At 37.9% G+C, this 25627-nt stretch overlaps 2 protein-coding genes across 3 annotated transcripts in view; both read right to left on the reverse strand.

The window, feature by feature from the left end:
- LOC132773622 (Krueppel-like factor 15) overlaps window positions 1-25627 on the reverse strand; it is a 302098-nt gene that overhangs the window by 261730 nt on the left and 14741 nt on the right. The window lies entirely within an intron of this gene.
- SLC41A1 (solute carrier family 41 member 1) overlaps window positions 1-25627 on the reverse strand; it is a 45496-nt gene that overhangs the window by 6564 nt on the left and 13305 nt on the right. For both annotated transcript variants that reach the window (XM_060772892.2, XM_060772891.2), the window contains 8 exons: window positions 18854-18961; window positions 11769-11840; window positions 11042-11186; window positions 10806-10952; window positions 8468-8615; window positions 7678-7757; window positions 4309-4443; window positions 1050-1198 (listed from right to left, as the gene is read on the reverse strand). In XM_060772892.2, coding sequence (XP_060628875.2) covers window positions 1050-1198; window positions 4309-4443; window positions 7678-7757; window positions 8468-8615; window positions 10806-10952; window positions 11042-11186; window positions 11769-11840; window positions 18854-18883 — 906 coding nt within the window. In that variant the 5' untranslated portion in view covers window positions 18884-18961. The remainder of the gene's footprint in view (window positions 1-1049; window positions 1199-4308; window positions 4444-7677; window positions 7758-8467; window positions 8616-10805; window positions 10953-11041; window positions 11187-11768; window positions 11841-18853; window positions 18962-25627) is intronic.

Below are 25627 nucleotides of genomic sequence, written 5' to 3' on the forward strand. Positions count from 1 at the left end.
TTTTTTTTAAAAAAATAATTATTTTATTAATTATTTGACACAAACTAATATACAATCAGAAAAGGTACATTCAAAAATAATGAAACGTGTCTCTGGAGTTCAATTTCATTGCTAATAGAACTATATTCAAATGGCAACTTGTGCAAAATAAGCATATAATGTATTTTACCATTCACTAGAATACAATCTTTAAGGTAAAATTGGTACGGAATGCAGGAGCAAGAATACTTGGAGGAACTGGGTGTACAGATGATGTTACACTTATGCTCTGCCTGTTTCTAGACTGAATTTAAGATGCTGGTAATGAAATGTCTGAAGGACTATCTGGGCCTATTTGTGCTTGTATGTGCGTTACGGTTAGAATCAGAAATTCTATCCTTTGGCCACAGAATGAGATTATCTGTGATTGGTGAACATCAGGAAAATGCCCTTTCTATGCTGGTGCCACAATTTTAAAATGCCCTCCCCCAGGACATTAGGAAGTTTTAAAGACTTATTTATTCTAATTAATTTCAGTGTAGTGTAGTTCTAATTAAGACTACTATATCACATCTAGCTTCTTGTTTTAATGATCTGTACATTAATATTTTTTGACGTATGATGAGTATTTTATAATCTTAATTCAGTATTTATCGGGTCCAAATACTTTAAAGGCATGGAATCCCATCTGAACTTGGAAGCTAAGCAGGATTAGCCATGATTAATACTTGGATGGAAGCCCATGTTGGGGCTCAGCAGCAAGATGCTAGGGATTCTGCCTCAGAGGACCGGTTTATCCACCGTTTTTGGAAGATCTCAATAAGTGCCAAATTCACCATCCCCTATTTTGCAGGATGTGGCGATCTGGTGGGGCAGTAGGGACTGAGCAGGCTGTAGATGGGCTGCATCTTGAATGTCTATGTTAGAGGAGATATAGCAAATCTCGTGTTCAGAAAAGCCTTTTCCTCCTAATATGGATACATGGTTAATAAAAACTCATTCATTATTTTTAGCCAAGTTCCAACCATAACAATAGGGCTGCAAATTGAAGAGCCAAAACAAATATTTACCTGCAAAAGTGCTGCAGTCATGTAGAACAATATGAAGATCAAGGTGAGTGTTGTGTGACCAGCCCTCATGCAGTTGATGGTGTAAAGGAAAACTAAATGACCAGGAACTACCAGGAGGAAGAGGACCCGAGCAGATCGGGAATTCACATCTGCAGGATGGAAGAGGCAAAAAAGATAGCTGAGGATAACACTTAGGCATTAGGCTAATGAAGAAGGGGAACATTCCCTGGCTTTATTAGTAAAGCCTCAGTTCAGCCCATTAGCTAGAAAATATATATGCACATTGAACTTATGAACTTCAAATTATACACAATAAAGAACTGGAAATCATATATACTTGAGTATAAGCCGACCCAAATATAATATAGGCACCTAATTTTACCACAAAAAACTGGGAAAGCATATTGACTCAAGTATAAGCCGAGGGTGGGTAATGCAGCAGCTACGGGTAAATTTCAAAATAAAAATAGATACCAAAATTACATTAATTGAGGAATCAGTGGGTTAAATGTTTTTCAATATGTACATAAAACTGTAATTGTGCTCTGCTCTGAGTCCTCTTCAGGTTGAAAATGGTGGAATAGAAATGCGTTAAATAAAATAAAATAAAATAAATAAATAATTTAAGATAAGACTTTCCAACTCTGATGAAACCATTATTCTAATCTTCTTCAATGTAAAAGTGATTACATATCCTTCCAATAATAATAAAGAGAGTAAAATAATAAATGTAATAATAATAATAATAATAATAATAGAGTAAAACAATTGAAATGTAATAATAACAGTAATAATAGAGTACAACAACAATAACAACACTTTATTATGGTCCAAAGATCCTAATACATAAATGTAATAATAATAATAATAATAATAATAGAATAAAATAATAAATGTAATAAAAATAACAGCAATAGAGTAAAATAATGTAAATGTAATAATAATAATAATAAATAGAGCAAAATAATAAATTTAATACAAATAATAAAAATAACTAAGTAAAATAAAATATATCCTTGACTCGAGTAGAAACCGAGAGGGCTTTTTCAGCCTTAAAAAGGGCTGAAAAACTCGACTTATATTCAAGTATATACGGTAATTGAAATATGGAAACAAGTATAATGTTGTCTTGAGTTGCATATTCATTTCCACAGTACAATAAAGAATTATTCCAACTTTACCCAGATTTTTATGTATCATGTGAATTTTATGTTTAAATAACATGAAACAGTCAATATCTATTCATCTAAAAAAATCTAAGTACTATCTATGCCTTCAACTGTAAGATGCTATTGATTGTAAGATGCACCCTAATTTCTGTACGACCATCACCAACAAAAATACATAAGATACACTTGTGATTCTAAGGTGCATTTTTAGAGATGGTTATATAAGGGGAAAATGTGTCTTAGAACTGAAGAAATTCAGAAGTTTTTTCTGTCCACCTTGAAGATTGTGTCTTAGCACAAACTATACACTTTAAAAAGTCACCTACATTTTATATTTGTGTTTTTCCTCTCTTCCCACAATCTGGCCTTAGGAACCATCTAGTTTGATAAAGTGCTCTGGAGAACTGTTAAGTCTGCACAGTATTTTAAGACATTACGCCTGTAGTTTCTTTTTTTAAAATCTTTAGCAGAGTTTCTTTTGCTTTTTAAAGAATATTTAGGAAAAACTTTTTTACATCTCCTTGCTGCTTTCAGACAGTAACTTGGCTATAACTTATAATGTTGTCAAGTTCTGCACAGCTGCGATTAAAATCCGGCAGTCGATGACAAATAGCACAAGTCAGGATTTGATTTTAGCAGAAAATTGGGATTATAGTCTTTTAATTATAGTATAAATGTTGCTCCCTCCTTTGTTTGACTGGACTTCCCTTATCTGTCCACATGAGCACCACAATCCCCTTCCTTCAGACTCCCTTCCTTTTAATTCCACAAATTCCACAACAGTGGATGTGGCTCTTAATGAGACATGCTGCATTATCACAGGGTGTCTGCGCCCTACACCACTTGAGAAATTACACTGTTTAGCCGGTATCGCACCACCTGACATCCGCTGGGAAGTAGCAACCAATAGTGAAAGGACCAAGGCAGTGACATCTCTGGCCCATCCCCTGTTCGGATATCAACCAGCACTCTAATAACTTAAATCAAGAAATAGTTTTCTAAGATCTACAGAGAAACTTGCAGGAACACCTCAGCAAGTGGGAGGCTCAAACACATAACCTCAATCAATGGCTGATACCAAAGAGAGACTCCCTCCTGGACAGACAGGAAAGCGCTGAACAGACTGAGCTCTGGCACCATGAGATGCAGAGCTAACCTTAAGAAATGGGGCTTCAAAATGGAGTCCATGACATGCGAGTGTGGAGAAGAGAAAACCACAGACCACCTATTACAATGCAGTCTGAGCCCTGCCACATACACAATGGAGGACTTTCTTATAGCAACAGCAGAGGCACTCCACGTGTCAAAAGACATTTAATATAATGTCAAGTTTTCAAACTTTGTTTTTTTTAAATACAATACAACTGTTTGGTTCGCTCCTGATACTATTAAAAAATGCCACAAATTGTGTTGGGGTTTTGTGTGTGAGATAGATAGATGGCTTTTAGCTTAGATTCTTAAACTAATTGTATTCATGTCCTAATAATGTTACACTTGACTCTTAAATCTAATGTGATTTTACGGGACTGCATCCCTCTTCTCTCGAGCTGGTCACTGACCGTAATAAAGTGAACTTGAACTAGGAAACACTGGATTACAGAACACAACAACCACACATTGTAATCCCAGTGACAAAATGCTCTCTTGCCTTAAAACATTTCAGAATTCTCTTACATGGCAGAGCAATAAATACAGTGCCAATCTATTGTTCCTACAGAGATGTATATATACAAAGCACAGCCATGAAATACTGAGGTAAACATGCTGGCTTGCTTATGAGTTTTGTAATATTAGTTAGAGCACCAAATAGTTATATAAATGCAGCCCACAATCTCCTGTGTAATTAAATTGCTCTAATTTAAGATACCAAGATTAGTTACAGATGAGAGGAGATGTGCTTAAATTGATTTGCAACCGAGCTAGAGCTATGCATATTCAAGCCAGAGCACATGCCAACCAAGACATTACCAGTTAGCTTTCTTTCCTGTTTATAAAGGGGGCTTTCTGCCATGTCAGTCTTTTGAGAGGCGTATCTATGATTTAAAAGGAAAGCAACCAAACACAAGACACTTTATATACACTAAAACTACCTGAACTGAAGAAAGTGCTGCAAGGGCTTGGGCATTTCCGGGCGACTGTTTCTGAGCTCTCTCCCGGCAGTCCACTCATATGGAGGTAAGTGGAGATGCGGCTTGCTTGGACAGCTACCAGGTTGCCACCCACACCTGCAAGAAGAGAGAGGGACCATTATGATAATATTGAATATCAATACATTCTAGAAATACATTTCATAATTACATAATGCTGTCCCACCACAGTATGCATTTCTTATAGTATAGTCAGTTCCTTAAAAATGCAGCTTGACAACACATATAGACATTAAACATCCAATTGGATGTTAGGCCTTTATCCCAATTAAGAGTATACAAAATAGGGCCCCTTCTAGATGTTGCTGGACCATAAGCCCCATCAGCTCTAGCCTACATAGCCAGTGGTGAAGAATACAGAAAGTTGATACCCAACATCTGGAGTGCTACACTTTGTCCAACTAAATTACACTGATACTTTCAACTAGTATTAACCCATTGCCATTTGATAACTTCCATTACTTTGGAGGTTCAACTCTGATTGGGATTAATAAATAGACTGAGGTAAAAAGTAAAGGTTTCTCCTTGACGTTAAGTCTAGTCGTGTCTGACTGTGGGTGGTGGTGCTCATCTTCATTTCTAAGCTGAAGAGCCGGCATTGTCCACAGACACCTCCAAGGTCATGTGGCCGGCATGAATGCATGGAGCACTGTTATCTTGCTGCAGAAGCGATACCTATTGAACTACTCACATTTGCATGTTTTCAAAATGCTAGGTTGGTAGAAGCCGGGGCTAACAATGGGAGCTGACTCTGCTCCCCGGATTCAAATCAGTGACCTTTCGGTCAGCAAGTTCAGGAGTTCAGCAGTTTAATCTGCTGCACCACAGGGGACTCCTAAACAGACTGAGGGTACATTTCTATAGTAGAGATCATGGATATTTGGACTAGCGCCTACTTATGTAGCTGCGTGTATGAGTTACAATTCAGAGCTCGTGGTACATCTACTTAAATTCCCACTGACGTGATAATTTTATGAACAAATTGCAAAACTTACAAGAAGCCACGAGAAAGAGATAAAAATCCCCACAAAGTATACAATCAAAGCCAGTCTTTCATACCAGATATGTATAAAATTTATCTTCTATTAAAACTACAGTATTGATCATGCTCAGGACAAATAACTCAGAACTCTAGGTTTGACTCTAATAAGAGGTGACTGGCTGTCAGCTTTCTAAAAAATCAATAGCCTATATTAACTGTTCCTGCCAACATAAAAGGGAAAACAATTTTGTAAGCTTGGTATTAAATCTTTCATAACCTATTTATGTAATTATACTTGGTATTTCATAAAACTCTCAGGGCAGGTATTAATCTTAGGACAATAAAACACTCCTCAGCAGAATAAAATAGAACACATCTGAAAAACCAGCAAAGTAATAACTTGAAAGCGGAAATCTAAGCATATTAACTTTCAACTAAAATGCTTAAGATGAAATGCCAGCAGTGTTGGCACCAAGCAGATCTCTTGGGGTAAGGACATTTTAATTGCAGGGTCAAAACAGAGAAGCTCCATTTCATATCTGAGAGCACGTGCTTCTCTAAATGGTGGGAGAATGAGAGATGAACTTTTCTTCGAGATCTAAGGGCACAGGCAAGCTGGTAAAGGGGGATGTGTTCCTTGAGGTTCCCAAGTTCCTAACTATTTAAGCCTTTGTAAGTCTACACTAGCACCTTGGCTTCACTCTAGAAACAAAGAAGTCACCTAATGCAATCAATTAGATTAGAGTTCTGTAAGCATTCTGGTAGCTGTACTTTGTATCAAGTCTACTCATTAAAGTGCATAACGATAATCAAATGAGAAATTACCATATATACTTGAGTATAAGCCGACCCAAATATAAGCTGAGGCACCTAAATTTACCACAAAAATCTGGGAAATCGTATTGACTCGAGTATAAGCTAGGAGTAGGAAATGCAGCCACTGGTAAATTTCAAAATAAAAATAGATACCAATAAAATGACATTAACGGAGGCATCAGTAGGTTAAATGTTTTTGAATATTTACATAAAACTGTAATTTAAGGTAAGACTGCCCAACCATCATTAAACAATTAGTCTAACCTTCAATGTAAATGTGCTGACGTATCATTCCAATAATAATAATAAAGAGAGTAAAATAATGGCAATGTAATAATAATAATAATAATAATAATAATAATAATAGAGTAAAATAGTGGAAATATAATAATAATAGAGTAAAATAATAAATGTAATAATAAATAGAGTAAAATAATAAATGTAATAATAATAGAGTAAAATAATGTAAATGTAATAATACCAATAATAATAAAGTAAGATAATAAAGGTGATAATAATAGAGTAAAATAATGTAAATGTAATAATTATAATGAATAAGAGTAAAGTAATAAATTCAATAAAAATAATACTAATAGCAGTGTAAAATAATAAATAACCTTGACTCGAGGATAAGCCGAGGGGAGCTTTCTCAGCCTAAAAAAGGGGCTAAAAACTAGGCTTATACTCAAGTATATACAGTACTAAAATATGAGCCACAGTGAGTAAAATATCTCTGTTGATGAATGGCTGTAAGTAGAACACTAACTGAAATTGGGCGAAGCACTTCATCACAGATGCCTCCAAGTGACAAAGTTGGATCAAGGGGGGTCCCCAAGATCTATTTACAGCAGAATTGGTATCTATACATTGATTTAAAAACTATGAGTAATAGGACTCATAGTCAGGGTTCATTACAAGCACAGTGGCCCCCATCCCATGACACACTATGCTTTCTAGTTGCTGATTATGCAAATCCTTTGCCTTCATCCCCCCCCCCCCCCAAGGTGATTTCTTTGGTATGCCAGTAGGCACTCCCATACATAGTCCCAACATATTAATTCTATTCTGGTAGTCTATAGAGCCAGTGGTCCAAATAAACTACACTTGGCTATTTGCTAGAATTGTAGTTTAGCAAAGAGCCATAATTATTGTAACCTATTGGAATTAATTACACACATAGTAGCAATTTAGGTTCCCTAAATCGTAAATAATCTAAAATTGATCTGTCATGGGTACAGAGAAGAAGACCCCAGTGGTGCAATGGCAGGACTGAAGACCGACATGCCAGAAGTTTGAATCTGAGGAGAGCATGGATGAGCTCCCTCTGTCAGCTCCAGCTCCCCATGCGGGGACATGAGCAAAGCCTCTCACAAGGATGGTAAAACATCAAAACATCTGGACGTCCCCTGGGCAACATCCTTGCAGACAAGACAGCCAATTATCTCACACCAGAGACTTGCGGTTTCTCAAGTCACTTCTGACACGGAAAAAAAAAAGGGTAGAGAGGAACTTACCATTGATAACTGGAGTAAAGACTGCCATTCCAGCAAAATTTGGATCTGACACAGTTTTCCCCAATATCAATCCACCAACACTGTAAGGAGAAAAACAGAAGAAAATGTTTGGAGTCACGATTGCAATCTTTTGTACTTAGCAAAAACTTCATTGCTAGTACTATTTTTGTTGTCTTCAGTACTGCCTTGGGAGCACCAAATACATTCTGAAAGCATCACAGGCATTTATATAAATATTTCCTCAAAAAATATCTTCCTTTAAAGCATATCATGTGATCTTGAGAAAGTAGTATATAGTAATTTGGAGTCAAAAACAGCCCATTTTAGAAGACGGATTTCACTTGTTCAATGTATGACTTGGAACACAATGCTTAGATTTTTTTAATGGTTTTGCAAAAAGAAAGGGCTCTTTAAGCATTTGGCCAAGAAATATGAATTCAGGGTTTGCTCTGGCCAGGCAAAAAGTTTAAATAAATGTGAGCTTCAAAGTGCATATTTACACGAACCCCTTAACACACTTCATCCTTGAAAAGGTTGCCTAATTAAAAGATAGACTCGGCGATACTGCATTTGTTTTCCCTCTTCGGTTTTATGTGCCTCCTAAGTAAGAGACAATAGACTGGAAATCCTTGACTCTACAAACACTTGAGTGTAAAATCTGCATCACCCGTACCAAACAATAAAGAAAAGTAGAAACTGTAGAACCAAAAGTTTTTGGAAGGCCAAAGCTTCTCCATTCTCTGAAGCCAAGGCATCATTCTTTAAGAAAATGCATCCCCCATCTTCCTACCTGCTAATAGCCATGGCAATGATGACTGGCTCCCAACCAGAGTATAGGACCTCCCGGGCTGCTGGATTCCTCCTTGCAATGATGATCCAGAGTGGGAGTAGTGCAACGAAAAAGGCACACACCAGGGGATTCACATAGGGTTTGTCCTCTGAACAAAAAGAACGAAGAGGAGGTGAAAAGTCAGGTTGTTGCACTGAAGGAGCAAATCACAAAAAAGACGTGCCATGTTCCAAGTCCACTCAGAGAAGCGGGAAAGCAACGTCCCCTTTTGACTATAGATGGATCAAAAACTCAAGGATAACCTAAATGTTGTCTTTCACTCTCTTTCACACACACAATGGACATACTATTCGAAGTCAATGGCAGGGAAGCTTTGTTCTTCTCATGCTATGGCTTACAACTCTAACAATCCCAGCTAAAGGTTACATCAGCAGAGTTCTATCTTGGAAATTCATACATCTTGTTCCAACGCAACCACACACACACTACATTAGCACAGGAAGGATATGAGATCTGTCCAGTTGTCATCTCTCAATGCACACTGCTGACTGAGATTGGAATTTGCACAGATGGGCTCCCACTGTAGATACAAAGTGACCTCAGGCTTCTGCCAAGGTGATCGGCTCATTAAGTTCCAGATAGGTCCACGTGTTTAACCAAAGAGGGAGGTACAGTTCTGCTCATTGGAGAAGATGGTGAAGCCCTAAGGCTGGATCTACACTGCCATACAAGGCAGTTTCAGAATGCAGATTAACTGCATTGAACTGGATTATATGACAGTGTAGATCTAGCCTATTTAAGGAGAAGGCAAACTTCAGGCATATCCAAGTTGCTTGCTTTTTTAAACAAAAAGCACATAATTCCCTAACCAATCTGCCAATAGATCTAGATCAGGGGTCCTCAAACTAAGGCCCGGGGCTGGATACAGCCCTCCAAGGTCATTTACCCGGCCCTCACTCAAGGTCAACCTAAGTCTGAAATGACTTGAAGGCAAACAACAACAACAACAACAATCCTATCTCATCATCCAAAACTAGGCCTACACTTCCCATTGAAATACTAGTAAGTTTATATTTGTTAAAATTGTTCTTCATTTTAATTACTGTATTGTTTTAAAGTGTTTTTTTTGCACTACAAATAAGATATGTGTAGTGTGCATAGGAATTCATTCACATTTTTTTCAAATTATAATCAGGGCTTCCAACAGTTTGAGGGACTGTGACCTGGCCCTCTGTTTAAAAAGTTTGAGGACCCCTGGTCTAGATAGAAAAGATACACATTTAAAAGAAACAGTCCTCTGAGTATGTTAGATCAGCGCCCTCCCCCCTGGCCTTCAGAAAGAAAATAAAGACGTCATTGTGGGACCAGGCTTTCGGTTATTATGTAAAGAATAATAAGGAAATATGTGCTATGACAATTGGAATAGTCATGGCAGACAATGTTTGGATCATGTGATTTTAATATTTATATTAATATTTATAATATTTATATTTTAATATTTATATTATAATGTTTATAATATTTATATTATGTTTTTAAGGGTCTGTCTTAGTGATTACATGCCGTATGTGCCTATGTTTAATGGTCTTAATGATTTTAATTTACAGTTACTGTCAGTATTTAGTTATTGTGATTTTATTTTATTATATGTATGTTCGCATTGAATTCTTGGGGTCAGAAAGGCAGTATATAAATATACTAAATAAATAAATAAATTCTGAGTCTAACAATTTATTTTCATAACAGAACTGAACTCAATAGTTAATCCACACAAAGTCGACTTAGAAAAAACAACAAAGAATTAGAAAAAAAATCTGTATCATGTATCTCGGAACAATGGATAACACTGACAAATGAAAGAGTAATATGGTTTTGGGGAGGGGTGCAAGACACAGCATACTACCTGGACTGGTTCATGATTTGTAAGAAATGTTTACAGAGAGATGCCAGACTGGACCAATATATACATAAATGCATCTTAAAATTAAATTATGGGCATGAGCTAATAAATTCTAAGACTGGAATCCAATCATTATTTCCAATTTGAGGAGACCCGCTGAATCAAACATTTCACATTTTTTACTTATGAAGTTCTTATTGTTCAACAGGCCTACTCCAGTTGGAAGTAACTACTGGTTTTAGGCCAGGGAGCTAAATCAGGTAGATCTCCCGATGTTGCACTATAACTCTCTGCAGACTTTGGCGTTGACTATGCTCATTAGAGCTGCTAGGATCTGCAGTCCAATATCCAGAGACTTGTATGACTCCTGTTTTGCTTAATGTAAAGTACCCAACTCTGTTCATACAAAACAAAGACATGCAACCGTCTTAGTCTTACCCAATTCTATATACAACCCCCAGCTGATCCCAGAGAGCAGGGCAAGAGTGATGAGGTCACCGAGGCTGGCAGCAATAGGTGTTGCCACATTGTCAGGATTGATGCCCATCTTTCGAGAGCCAATTATTACACCAATCATGATCATGCCTAGAGAGAGGAGAAAAGAAGATCTGGTGATGCAGTAAAGGGACAGCAAGCAGGACACTTTCTCCCACCTCATCATATGTATGACTTACCCAGCACGAGGGAGGCTATAAAGGCAGTGGCCACACTGCTGGCACAAAGAAGAACCGCATGGCCCATGCTGAAGTGTCCATCTGGAATCCAGCCAAATACTACTGCAGCAATTGAGGCCAAAAAACCAACCACTGTTGCTTGAACCTAGGAGAAACAGTCAGGTATTAGCTGGACTAATTAAAGTTGACATTCTTACTGACACCATTAAGGAGACTACTACTGTTTACCAGTGGCCACAGATGGTATATCAAAAATTGGGGGGGGGGGGGGGGGGAAGGCCGCAGTGCCCCAGATATTGATGGACTGCAACTTCCACTAATCTTAACCAGTACTGCTAAAAGTGAACGAAGCTGCAAGTAGGAGCTGTGGTCCAAGAACATCTAGAGGACCACATATTCCTCACCTCTGCAGTAGAGGTTCATCAAGCATGCCTGTGAATGTTGTCACCTCACTGGTTCTTGTACTAGCCCCACTCGGCAGTGCTTGACAAGACCCAGATGGCTTTTTTGAAGCATGTAACAAAATATATGTCTGAGAAGAATCTTCTTTCAGATGGCTGCAGCAAAGTCTAGCAATAGATTCCTCACCACTCTTTGGTGTTGGCAATCATGTGACTAATACATCCCAGAACCTTTGACTAACAGACAGCTAGGACTCTGCTCTCCTTGGTAACATTTCATTGTTACCATTCAGATTTAGAGCACCTTAGTCTTCCCTAGAATTTACCTGTATTAAAGCCATGTTCCCAGTTATCATCTTCCAGAGTTCTTTACGACTGTCCATTTGCCCAATGTTAGCCTACAAGAAAAACACAGAATAAGAGTAAGTTTTGGTATTAAAGCCAATGAATAACTGGTTCACGAACATCTTTATTAAGATATGTTTACACTATTTGTATGCAGCATACTATTACTGTAGGATAATGAGTGAGGAACCAACAGGGCACCACAATGTATCGTCGAAGGCTTTCATGGCCGGAATCACTGAGTTGTGGTAGGTTTTTCGGGCTATATGACCATGTTCTAGAAGCATTCTCTCCAGGAACACAATAATTGTATTATTTCTAGTTTACGGAAACCGTTTAAATCATATTATTATTCCCAAGTAAGCTGAATCACTGAATCAATTAAAATTATATAGTGCTAAGACACCATGTTCCCAGTGATTCAATGGGTGTAATTTAGTTGGGAATAATAACTACATAATTATTTCTGTTCTAATTATGCTAACATTTAAAGACAGGTTTATAATTTATATCCTGAAAACTGGAGAAGTAATCTTTGGACTTGAGAAAAATCTATATAGTGTTAATTTGAACAAGATTAAAAACTGTTTTGATGGATGAAAGATACAGCTGTCAGATAGGTAAGGAACAATTTATGAGAAAGAAAGAAAGAAAAAATATCCTGCCAGAATAAGACACCCTTCCTCAAAATAAACTGCTTAAAACAGAGGAATCATCCAAGTATTTTGAAAGGGAAGGATTGAAATGAGTTGCTCACTAGGTATGTTTTGACAGAGGTGTGAATTTGGCATATTCAACCATTTCCGTAACTATCTTACTCACACCATACACCTATCTACATACCGCTGGAACTAGTTATTCACCTTGTTTTACCTAGAGGCTATATTTAACTAACTCATGAAGAAGGAAAATAATTCATCAGCAAAGAAACCTGCGACCAATAGCTTCAGGCAGCCTGAAACCTGGCAAGTCTCACAGGGAAGAATGGGGCACCAGGCTCTCCATACAGTGCCATAAATTAGTTCTGCTGAATTTGGCTCCTGGGCTCCTTGTTCTCTTGCAATTAGAGTAAGGATCAACATAATGTGGCTGTACTCAAAAGCAATTTTTAATCTGCTGTGCAGGATGGAAAAAAAAAACCCCTCTTTTGCCTGAATGTCAAAAGGAAAACTATTCTGGGAGTCCTAATGCGCAGCTAATGAGAAACTGTACTAAGCTTTCTTCTCACACAGCAAGCATAATGACCAAGCCCTCCCCAGGAGAGCACTTTAAGAAGCCCCTCCTGGATTCTTCCCTCCACAGGTGGGCAACTCCTTAGATGCTTTTTCCTAAGAGAAGAAAAGAAGGAGCCCATGTGATTCCCACACATGTGTCCTCAAACTACAGCTAACCGAGTAGTGAAGCTAATCGCTGACAAACAGCCAACAAAATACTGAAGCCAGGCATGTGGGCACAGCTTGTTTCTTTTAACTTCAAGCTTTGTTGCAGAACATAGTTTTGGAAAGTAACAACATATCTGCATCATGTCCCACTTAATGACATTGAATTAAGAGAATGGTTTGCAGAGCATGAGCCAGAACACCCTGCAGAAGGACCAATAGAAGGGCCAATTTCATTCCTAACAGGATTTTAGCCCCCTTTGATGGCAAAATTTCCATGTAGGAAAAAAGAGAATTTGAAAACTCTGGACTATAATTTCCCAGCTGCCATGGTCAATCTCAGGTGTTGCTGAACTATAATTCTATATTATTAATATAAGGTTGTGGACACACACACACACATATATATACACACACATATATACATACATACATAGATACACACACATAACAACAAACCTACAGAACATATCTTGTTCGTAACTCGGGGACTATCTACATACTTATCTTCATGCATGCATCCTTCTTGGGCATGGATGAAACAGTTTCTAATACTATACTATCAATATAAGGTCATAGACACTGAAAATGATTTGTAGTCATTTTAATGTTCTATTTTTTTTACATTTTCATCATCTATTTATTTTAAGAAATCCCTTGTTCCTGAATAAAGCCCACATTTCCAACTGTACGAAATCTATTGCCAATGGCACATATTTCATAGTGCACAAAATGTTTCCTGCTGTGTATATATGTACTTTCAAGTCACTTGCCAACATATGGTGACTCCATGAATTTTACATAGTTTTCTGCAGCAAGGAATATGCAGCAGTGGCTTTGCTAGTTCCTCTGAAATATAGCCTGCAGCACCAAGCATTCATTGCTAGTCTCCAATGCAAGCACCATCCAGGGCTCTGGGCGTGCTGGAGCTCTATGATCTTGACAGCATTCATGTTGGCTCTGTGTACTTGGTTTCAAAACCCTTTCAGATGTGACAAGGCATGATCCAAAAATAGATGACTCTGAAGCCAGGACATAGGTCCATGTCAGAGAATGTTTTGGGAGAGGCTATTCCAGGATCAGATGGGTTGTGGTCTTTTTAGAATACTGTAGTTCTAATAGTTTTTAGAATCTGTATAATGCCTAGATTAAGGGGAATAACTTGTCATAGTAACTAACTAGATCTAATTTGGACATGTCTTCCTACATGGAACTCTCTCCCCCTTGTGGAAACTGCCAGAACCCAAACCATGAATGACCCCAACTCTTCAGTTGACATAATGCTTTTCATTTCCTCCCGCTCAGAGATCCATAGGCTTGTCTTCCATGTGTTCCTTCATTGCCTGATAAACCATTTATGTTCTCGTAGTTTAGTCTTCTCAGTTTTTAAAAAAAATGATAATCTGCAAACTAGTACTGAGTTTGGGAAATATTCAAAGTCTTCATATTAATACTCAATGCAATTAATAATTCTAATTAGCAAAATAGAAACACGGTCTTCCCTTGAATTGTGAAATCACTAAAAGCATTGGAGAAGGCCTTGCAATTATAAAATGGGACTTCACCATGATGGCACCTATCCTTCGAAAAGCTATCTCCCCCTGTTAGTCAGAAGCACCAGAATTTTAAATGAACCACCTCCTTGTGAAAGCATTTCCTGATCATCAGCACAATGATTCAATCATTTTATCAATGGGGGAGCCCCCGGTGGCGCAGTGGGTTAAAGCACTGAGCTGCTGAGCTTGTTGATCGAAAGGTCGCAGGTTCGATTCCGGGGAGCGGCATGAGATTCCGCTGTCAGCTCAGCCCTAGCTTCTGCCAACCTAGCAGTTCGAAAACATGCAAATGTGAGTAGATCAATAGGTGCCACTCCGGCGGGAAGGTAACGGCGCTCCATGCAGTCATGCCGGCCACATGACCTTGGAGGTGTCTACGGACAACGCTGGCTCTTCGGCTTAGAAATGGAGATGAGCACCACACCCCAGAGTCAGACATGACTGGACTTAATGTCAGGGGACTACCTTTACCTTAAGCTGATGGGATGGAAGGAATCCTAATCAAATTTGTAAATGGTGACATTATACTATGTAAAAAAAATGAAAAAAAAATCTGTTCCTGGGTTGAAAGTGTTATTTCCTGTTTAATTGTACAGCATTTACTTTCAAAGTAATTGTTATACTCTAGAAACTTCATTTTTCTAGCTGCCACAAACTATGCTGAATTGGTTGAGACCCTATGAGATATTGATTGAAAAATTATAGCAGAATGTGCTGCAGGTTGTCTTGCAAAAATGTTTTTGAAGTTTAAGAAACTTTCCCCTTGTTTTTATGATAGAACCAATTAGGAAATGACATTTATAAACCCAGGAACAACAATCATGTTACACTGTGTTATATAGCAAACACATTGGAAAATATTAACAGAATTCAAAAGGATCCTGATAAACTAGAAAATTGGGCAAAAAATAATAAAATGAAATTTCACAGAAATCAATGCAACATTCGACACTTAAGGCCACAAAAACCTAATGCATGGATATAAGATAGTGGCGACTTGGCTCAGAAGTACTGCATATACAAAGGACCTTGGTATTATTGTTGATCATAAGTTGAACATGAGCAAGTAGTGTGATGTTACAATAAAGATGCCGCTTGAGACTTTATTAATGTAAGCGTAGTTTTCAAGTTAAAGTACATAATAGTCCCACTTTATTCTGGTCAAGATACATCTGGAGTACTGAGCTCCTTATTTTAAAAAGTATGTAGATTGACTGAAGTTGGTTCAGAGGACGGTAAGACATATGGAATGCAAAACATGAGGAACTTGAATGAACTAAACATGTTTAGCTTGGTGAAGAGAAGACTGAGGGGTGAAATAACCACACTTTTAATGTACCTCATGAGCTGTCACAGAGAAGACATTTGTTTCTGGAGGTCTCAGACAGTAGAACAAAGTCCAATAGTTTAAAGTTACAGAAGGGTAGATTTCAATAGAAGATTAGAAGGAACCTCTTGACAGTGAGGATGTTGTAGCAAATTAACCAATCATCTAGGAAGGTGGTGATATCTCCTTCTCTGGGTCTTCAAAAAGGGACTGGACAACTGCCTGCTTGGATCCTCTAACTCAGTGGTTCTCAACCTGTGGGTCCCCCAGATGTTTTGGCCTTCAATCCCCAGAAATCCTAACAGCTGGTAAAGCAGCTGGGATTTCTGAGAGTTGTAGGCCAAAACACCTGGGGACCTGCAAGTTGAGAACCACTGCTCTAACAGGAGATCCTGTACTTAGGATCCTGCCTCCAAGATGCTTTAAGCCAACCTTCCTCAAATCAGCATCCACTGTTAGTGTTAGATTAGAACACCTATTGTCAAAGTCAGCAAGATGAAATATCTGGGTTAATAAGAATACTAACATATCATGAAGATGTCCATCTGGAGAACATGATGCTTTAAGCAAAATAGCTCTCTACATAGAAGAGCTTGCCAGAGTGACAGGAGGAGGGTGGGAAAGACTTAGAAAGTTTTCTCCCAGCAAGGGGGTGTACAATTTCTTTGCCAATCCTCTCTTCCTGCCAGAGCCATTAAGCTCTGCTGGAATGCCACAGGGGCTTAAGCTGTATTGCTGTGACACGAGACCCATGGAAGCACAGCTCAGTGGAGGACTATTCGGAGGAAAGAAATCATGCTCAAGTCAAGGTCATGGGACAACTGGGGGAGAAACAGATGAAGAGCTCTGTGGCTCAAGCATTTATGTGAGAGGTGGAAAACACAAACCAAAGCTCTCATTTATGGAGGAACCACTTCACTGAGACCAATTCAGACACTTCCTTGAAGGCGGGGGAATCAACCCCAAACCTACTTGATGCCTTCACATATATAGACAAGTGTCACGACAAGTAAGGCATTCCAAGACATCAAGCGGGGATCCATTCTCCCATCTACAAAGAAGGTAAGCAATTCATTGAAAGGAAAACACTGAGAAACAACATGAAGCAGAAATTAAAATGTGAGGCAGGTATTTGGGCTACCTAGGTTCAGATCCCCTGGCCTGTGAAACTCAAACAGATGAATTTGGGTCATCCTCTCTCTTGCCCTTCCTTTCTCTTGGGTAAAGAGAAAACAAAGGTGAATGGGACTAGCTATGCTACATAGAGGTGATGGAAGAAAAGGTGGGATATAAGTAAGCTATTCTCTACTGAAGAATTACAAGATTAAAGTAGTCATGCCACAGAGACTTGAAGGCCTAAAAGTCGCCTATACAAGTGAAGGTTATGAAGGGGAAACAGTGAAGGAGAGGAGATACTCAAGGAATTGGTTTCTGTACTGCTCCTTGTTAAAAATATAACTGCACCAGGAAGGCTTTGGGCGGGTTTCATCATCTGTCAGATTGAGGGGTACTGACAGGTGCTAGCTGGCAACACTACATTCAAGATGTTTGTTCAGGAAAGAAGAGAGTGCATCTAAGAAAGAGTGGATGCTGCTTGCAAGAGCCTCATATGTGGGATACTGCAGTGGTATACTCTCTCAGTTTTTCAGAGGTGTCAGGTTTTTCAGAGCTGTCAGAAGAATATACCTCACAGATCAATGGCATCATGGCTGTTAGTTATGGGACCCATTTCTACTTGACCAGAACAATATATTTCAACCAGCTTTATCTGCACCACTATGTCCCACCACATTCAAAATTACCTCCTAAGCCCCATGAATGTATTTGCAGAGGACGAAGAAGAAAGGAAAGAAAGCACAATTCCACAAATGCTATTTTCCAAGGGAAAAATTGGTTCCAAGACATAGCATACTTTTATTTGTTCAGTAAAATTATCTTATTTTATCCATTGCCTTCCCACCTGGAGGGAAGATTTGACTAGAACCGAGGTCAATGGCTATGTTTAGACTTTCATTTACCTATTTGTACATGTAAGAAGCCTGTATGTCCTTTCACCAAATTCAGACATGCTTCGCCATGTCTTATAGCAAGACAGAAAACAATGTTGTGGGTCGGGAACAGTGCCAGGTCATTCTGCTGAAAACATTTTTAGTAAAATGCTCTCCGATTTTTGTTTCTGGCAGTCAAAAGTTGGCTTTGGCTATTGTGCTCACAATTGAGTTTGAAGTCCAAATTGCCATTTGGCAACTGCCCTGTGTAATGAGATATTTTAAAAGAGAATAAATGTGAACAGCAGCATCAAAGGAAGAGGTGCTTTGCTAATCAAAGTAAGAACAGCCGTTATACATGGAGGCATTCCCAATATAGTTTAAATGCATAGAAAGTGACTATGTCTGTTTTCAAGAGCATTCAGCTCTTGAAGTCAGAAATGACTTTATTTGAAATGATTAAATGTGTTTCTAGGTCTGTTTGCCTGAAAATGTTACACAAACAGGATTCATTTTTCAAAATGAGGTCATTTTCAGACATGAACTAACTTTCCACAAGTTGATACCATCCCAATCCTTTGGAGTGGAATTCTCACTACTTTGCCCAGAGACAATAATATTTAAGCAGATGGGAACTACAGCCCCAAATGTCTGATGGGTACTTTACTGGGTGATGATTTACAAAAACAAAAAAACAAACAAAAAAAAAACACCACTTTAAATCTATATATGTAGAAGGGGAGAAAAGCCAAGCATTAAGAACAATATATTTTAACCAGCAAACACTTGTTGCAGTACAAAGACCAAAGTACTCACAGCTGTAGAAAGTCGAGAGGCTAGTGTCATCTCCAAGTTGCCCTTCAATCCCAGAAGTGCTGGAACCAAGATGAAGACTTCTGTCACGTACTTGAAGACATCCCAGTGCTGGAAAACCAAGATGATAACTCAGGATCTACTTAGAAGGCAGTAGATGTTTTGGAATTAATTACAAAAAAATTGAGATTTTTCAACAGTTTATCAGGGGAATTCTCAAAAGATCAGAAACAGCATGCTAGCTGCTAAGAAGATTGTTTATTGGGGGCCTCCTATCATATTAGTGTGTGGGACAGTGTGAGATTCTCAAAAATTATATTACTAGATACAATAGCTAGATACAATGAAGATGCCATAACATAGATCACAGAATCTTCGAAACTGTGCTAAACTGGGGGGAAAGAGATTATGGGTGGAAATTACTTCTGAGTAAGTATGTAGAGGACTATGTTATACCCTTAGTCACATGTTTGTTTCAGAGTCCTATACCAAGGACATTCTCAGACTATCCTTTCCCTTTAATCCTTTCTCTTCCAGAAATGTGAGCATAAACAAAAAAGTGGCAACTACAAGTAATCCAAGAGCAAAAAATTAGCCCTTGGACCTACTGGACCACTCTCTCGAAAAGAAAAAGTGCTTCTGAAACAGATAAATACAATAACTATAGGAATATTAATAAAAGGGTGATATCTACAGAAAGGTGTTGTTAAGCATTGACCTTAAATACATTCCGTTATCCACAACTGTGCTTCAGAATGATTTTCTCTTTCATAGTAATGGACAGAAGCCAACAAGAGCAATTTTTCTTAATTATTGGCAGGTGCTGCACAGCGGTATAAAGAACAGACATTCTTGCTGCATGTTTCCCATACTCCATATATACCTAAAACCAATGCACATTTGCAGAGGACGACAATTCAAGCGATTGAACAAGCTTTTTTATATTCAACATTCGCCATTAAAATTATGTTATGAATCACCACCAGAGATGATTTTAAAATGTGTGTTGTTTATATATTATTCTTATTACCAAAATCTTATTTCACACTTGCAAAGTATTTGTTCTAATATCAGGATTGATAAGTAAAGAACACCTTTTCTTAAATATTTTATTCTTTGTTCTACATAAGAATTTCTCACAATCCATTTTCAGTCTTTCTGCAAAAATAAGCTTTGGAATTAAAATGGGTGAAAAGCCCCATATCCCAATTTTCTACTGACACATTGGGTCTTTTTTCTCTTTTCTCACTACCTAACAACTAGCAACAAATTACCATGTCTCTCTTTGTATAACACCCTCCCCAAAACAGTTTTGTAGCACAAACCACAGTTGTACTAGAGAAGTATTTCTCAAACTTTGGTTTTCCAGATGTTTTGGACTCCATCTCCCAGAATTCCTGATTGCTGACCAAACTGCCTGGGACTTTTCGAAGTCCAATAAAGCTGGAGATCCAAAGTTTGGGAGATTACTGGGGATTAAGCCATTCCCAATAATCCTAGCCAATTTACCAGCTCTTAGGATTTATGGGAGTTGAAGGCCAAATTACCAATTAAAGCTAGGTGGAGATAACAGCAGAAAGGATCTATGCAATACCATTATAATCATGGCAGCTGGAAAAAATAGTCTAAAACTATTTTGCTTGTGAATGCCATTACTAGACTCAGAGGTAAAGAAGTTAAGTGGAAATCATCTCAGATCACAAAATCCGAATACTACTACCTTTAAAAATCTGGCAATACCTTCCATTAATGCACTAGCCACAGAATAAGAACGTAATCTCTAAGTTTGGAGGTAGAGTTACATAATCATAGAGTTGGAAGAGACCACAAGGGCCAACCAGTCTAACTCCCGGGCAACAAGGAAAACACAATCAAAGCACCCCAACAGATGGTCTTCCATAGATGTATCACTTTTGTGAATCAGCGTGATTTCCGCGTTACCTATCTGGTGTATTCACTATCCAGTGGAAATAGATATGCCCTAGAAAGATAAATTTTTTAAACTATCCTAACATTAAGACAAATTCTCTATTTACAATGTCTTATTTGTAAATTCTTTCAAGACCTTGAATCAGTCTTCATAAACCTGGTGCCCTCCAGAAGTGTTCGGCAGCTGTTCCCGTTATTCCCTTTCAGCATAGTGATTCCTTGAACAGGCTGTGGAAGCCTAGCTTAAATAAGTATCTAATAAGAATAACTTCCAAGACAAGAAACTATTCACCAGGCAGGACCCAAGAGAGCAACAGTGAAACATACAGCATCTCACATGACCCAGAAAGAAACTTAATATTTGGCAGCCTATGCAAAGCTACCAAATCCATGTCAGCTCCTTCTTTCTTCTCAAGTTCAAATTAGACACACGTTTAATTGCATTTAATGAACAGGTTATAGAAGTGGACATAGTATTGGGAAGGAGTGGGAGAGATACATATAACAAAATTTAAAATGTATGCTGGTTTTACAAGAATTTGACATTCCAAATCCAAAAATAACATCAGATTTGTTCCATCACTTATGGATTTTACTAAACTTGCTTTAACATTTCCATGTAACACAATGTGACTAATTAAAATTATGAAATTTGTGACAAGAAATTTGGACAGTATTTTTATTGTTTTCTTTGGATTCAACATTAAAAAATACATTAAAAACAGACAAATTATGTAAAAACATTTTTTTCACTGGCAGCTTGGGTAATTGGAACCATAATATTGATTCCAACTGACCCTTTTAGTTGTATCCTGAAGTGTACATGGAGGGTCTGCAACACATTTAACCTTTGCTCCAAAGCTGAAGGGCATCCCAGTTATTGTAGCACTGTTTATGGGAAGGACAATAATGATGTTTAGATATGCATTTTTCAGTTAATGTCTGTTCATCAAGCCAGAGCCTGATACATCTATTACGGACTGTAACTGAAACCAAGGGAAAGAAGACCCACATAAGGATGTTCTCCAAGGGAGAAAAAGGTCTTTCCAAGGAGGGAAAATAAGACGCCTTACTTATGTCAGAAGATAGGATTCATGGGTGCTTGCCAGCTCCTTTAATAACACCCCCAAGTCAAGTTCTGCTGGCATATTTATAACTGTAATGAGGACTTTCCAGGCTCCTGCAGATAATGCCTCTTGCTTGAAATTGCTAAGCTCTGAAAGGAAGGCCCACAACACTTGAACTTGCAATTCTAAACATACTTACAGTGAAATAAGCGCATAGAGTATTGTGGGATTTAATTGACATAAAACATGAGCCTATATGTCTCTCCAGTAAGAGGATGATATTGCTCAAACATTCAGCTTAGTCAATGTGAAAATAGGCAGCCTCAGTAGGAAGAGAGAGATGGGAAACAGAAACACTGATTTGCCTTTAGTCCAATTGAAAATAATTGGATTGAAGAGCCTTTAAAAACAACAATAGATGTTCTAAGGTGCCAAAAAAACCCAATTTGACTGGTATCTTTGTGCTCCTAGCCAGAAGAAAAATGCAATGATAAAACACATCATAACACTTACCTGGAATCAGTTATCCAGCGAAGTATATTATGTGCCAGATTGATTTCTACACTGGGTTTTTAAAAGCAGCTTTGTTTTGATGACAGCTTTCAGAACACAGACGGTTTGCTCCAAACCAGGCCTTTAGCATATTTCACTAGCAAACTGAAGCTCTTACTTGCTGTTATTTTAAAGCTACAGATCTTAATACTTTTGTTAAATGAGCATGAAAACTTCTTCTGTGTCCTTCACGCAAACAGCCAAATTCTTAGAAGTCTTTGGCAGAATAGTAACAAGAAGTCTTTGCTATCAAATCTTAATATGGCCAGACATCGAAAGAAAGAGGAATGGGACAGGTAGACTGGGGACAGAGAGCAAATTTGGTCATAATTCCGAAGTTCCTATAACAAACAACTGGAATAGAACAGCCTCCTCCTTTTTTCTTTTTTTTTAGTATGGCTGGTATTATGTGACAGATGAAAAAATTGCAGAAGATCTTAGTAAATGCTATGATGGTTGTTCAGTTCTCAAGACACAAGGAATATATTCAAGCAAAGTCAAACCATTACAAGAGAGTAATAGCCAAACAACAACAAAAAGATAGAGATTTGGCACAAGGCACTAGAAAGTGTTATCATAGTTTCAAAGTATGTGCAAAGACTATTCAAAGGTTAGGAAAACTCAATTCATATTTGAAAGATTCTTCACTGACTAAAACAAATTATTGGAGGAGGAGGTGGTACTGGTAGAAGTAGTCATAGTGGTGCATGTCTCTCTAGATCCAGTAATCTAGACCCATCTAACAAACGAGCTATAGCAGGCATGGGCAAACTTTGTCCCTCCAGCTGTTTTGAACTTCAACTCCTACAATTCCTAACAGCCATTAGGCTGTTAGGAAATGTGGGAGTTAAAGTCCAAAACACCTGGAGGGCTGAAGTTTGCCCACACCTGAGCTATAGGATAGATTCATGAGATCCAGGTTACATCTATTCTGTGCTCTGCTCCCAAGTCCAAAAGAACCTTGCATGATACCACACCAGACATATTGTATCTTGGCCTGCAACTAATTTGGTACAAAACTCCCAAGGTCAGTTTCATAATTACCTATATTTACTTGAATCTAATGAGTCATTGAATCTAAAAGAGTCACTTCAGAGTTACTGCATGGGACTGGTTCAACTGCCCTACTCCAAACGTATGATTGCCAAATATATCACTCTCGAGTCAACACCTGTAATAGCTTCTCAGCACTCTATATTCACAAAACATTAAATTTTCTCCCTAAAATGGATTCCAGCTTCACCACTTTAAGATCAGAAAAGATCCTCAAGCTGCTAAGCTGTCTTCCAGATCACCTTCTGAAGATCCAAAAGATCTTTGGAAAAGGGAAGGGAAAGGAGAACCGGGATAGTATTTTTCCTCAGGCAACAAATTGTTAAAACTGAGTTCCCATGAGTTATTATAAGAAGCCCAGGAATAAAATTACAGTGATTAGATTAAAATTACAGTGATCAACTTTATGATGAAAACCAATTAGAATCTGAAAGTAAACAATTGGGATCACACTATGCAGAAATGAGATCTATTTAATGTTGCAAGCTATGATAGGTTTTTCTATAGAAAATGCTTGCAAATATCCTCTATGATTTCCTAGGTTTCTTAATAGAACAGAAGCAGCAACAACAAAAACCCTATTTGGGTAATTTAAGCAAACCTATGAACATATTTTATTTTCAACTACATTACCCAAATGTTTAAAAACTGTCAATAAACAGTAATGAAAGTGAATGTGCCAATTAATCTCTGTAATGATACTTGTACTTAGAATGCCCATTGTGCAATCATTGCTTAAGACTGCAATGCATAATACATGATTTGAAGGAGGAAATGCATGCAGAGACCCCTTCGGACACTGAAAGACTCAACTCTAAAATTCAATGCATGCAAAGACATTGGAGATCTCATAGAAATCATTAGTGGTAGTGTTACATGCCTTCAAATAATGGTCACCCTAACAAAGATTTTTCTGGGCAAGATTTGTTAAAGGGCCTTTGCCTTTACCTCCCTCTGAGACTCAGAAGGTCTTATTTTCATGGCTGTGCAGTTATCTGAACAATAGTCTCTCCAGAGTCACAGTCCCAAATTCAAACTGTGATGGCTGAGAAATCATTGGTGCCAAACCATTGTAGAAGCCAGCTGTATATCAAGTAAGTATGAATGTAGGTAAGTCTTGGAGGAAAGAATCTCAGTTTTGAATCTACTTTGCTCTGGAAATCTCATCCAGTGTGTCTTCTGGATCTAGTGATTGACTTTTTAATTTGACTGATGAACAGAAATTAATATTATAAAAGTGTCAATTTTTGAACCTCGGGGAAATCTAGAAAGTAAAACAAAATAAAATAGCATAGTAGAGCTGCCTGGCAAGATTGTGAGATAACTTGTGCTGCTAAGCAGTTAAAAAGCATGAATCTAAAAACCTGCCTAAGAATTGGATTATATTAAAGGCCAATCTAGCCTAGTAGTGTGTTCCTCTAGCTGAAACCTAAATGCCAACAGGAAGCCCACAAACAAGAAATAAATGTAATAGTATTCTCCTGTTTCTGTTCCTCTCAACAATTGCCTCTGACACCAAGGGTAATATACAGCCATCACAACTCAAAACGTCCATTAATTTGTCAAGTCTTCTTTTAAAACCACCCAAATTGAAAGCCGTTATTACATTCTGTGATAGAGAATGCCTTTCGTTATTCACAGTGTAAAACAAACTTTATCTCATTTATCTTTCCATTAACTCCCACTAATCAGCCTCAAAGGATGACCTGAAGATCAAGTGTTAAGGGTGAAGTTCTATGTATTTTCTTCACACCAGCTTAGTTTTATATGTACTACTCTATCATGCCTTCCACATAACCTGACCCTTTTCCAAGGTGAAAAGTCTTTAATATTACAGCTCTTCTTAGTATATGAAATTCTCCAACTGCTTGTCAATTTCAGTTGCTTTTTCACTTCCTGCGGTTCCACAACATGCCCCTCCAGCATCCACTGACTCCAAGTGCAATCCACGCTTCAGGATGTAAACACATCATACTTCAAAATTCAAGACATAGAGATAACACATTACTACTAGTGGAAAAATGGCAACGAGCTGGAACCATTACAGAAGGAAGCCAAAGGAGGAAGAGCAAAAGAAAGTTTACAACAGAACATTAAGGAAAATAATGAGCACAAATTATTTTCCATATCTTGGCTCAGTTGTTAAACAGAATGGAAAATCAGAAGAAGACTAAGA

Source organism: Anolis sagrei, chromosome 4, assembly GCF_037176765.1.
Source record: "Anolis sagrei isolate rAnoSag1 chromosome 4, rAnoSag1.mat, whole genome shotgun sequence".
Classification (NCBI taxonomy): domain Eukaryota; kingdom Metazoa; phylum Chordata; class Lepidosauria; order Squamata; family Dactyloidae; genus Anolis; species Anolis sagrei.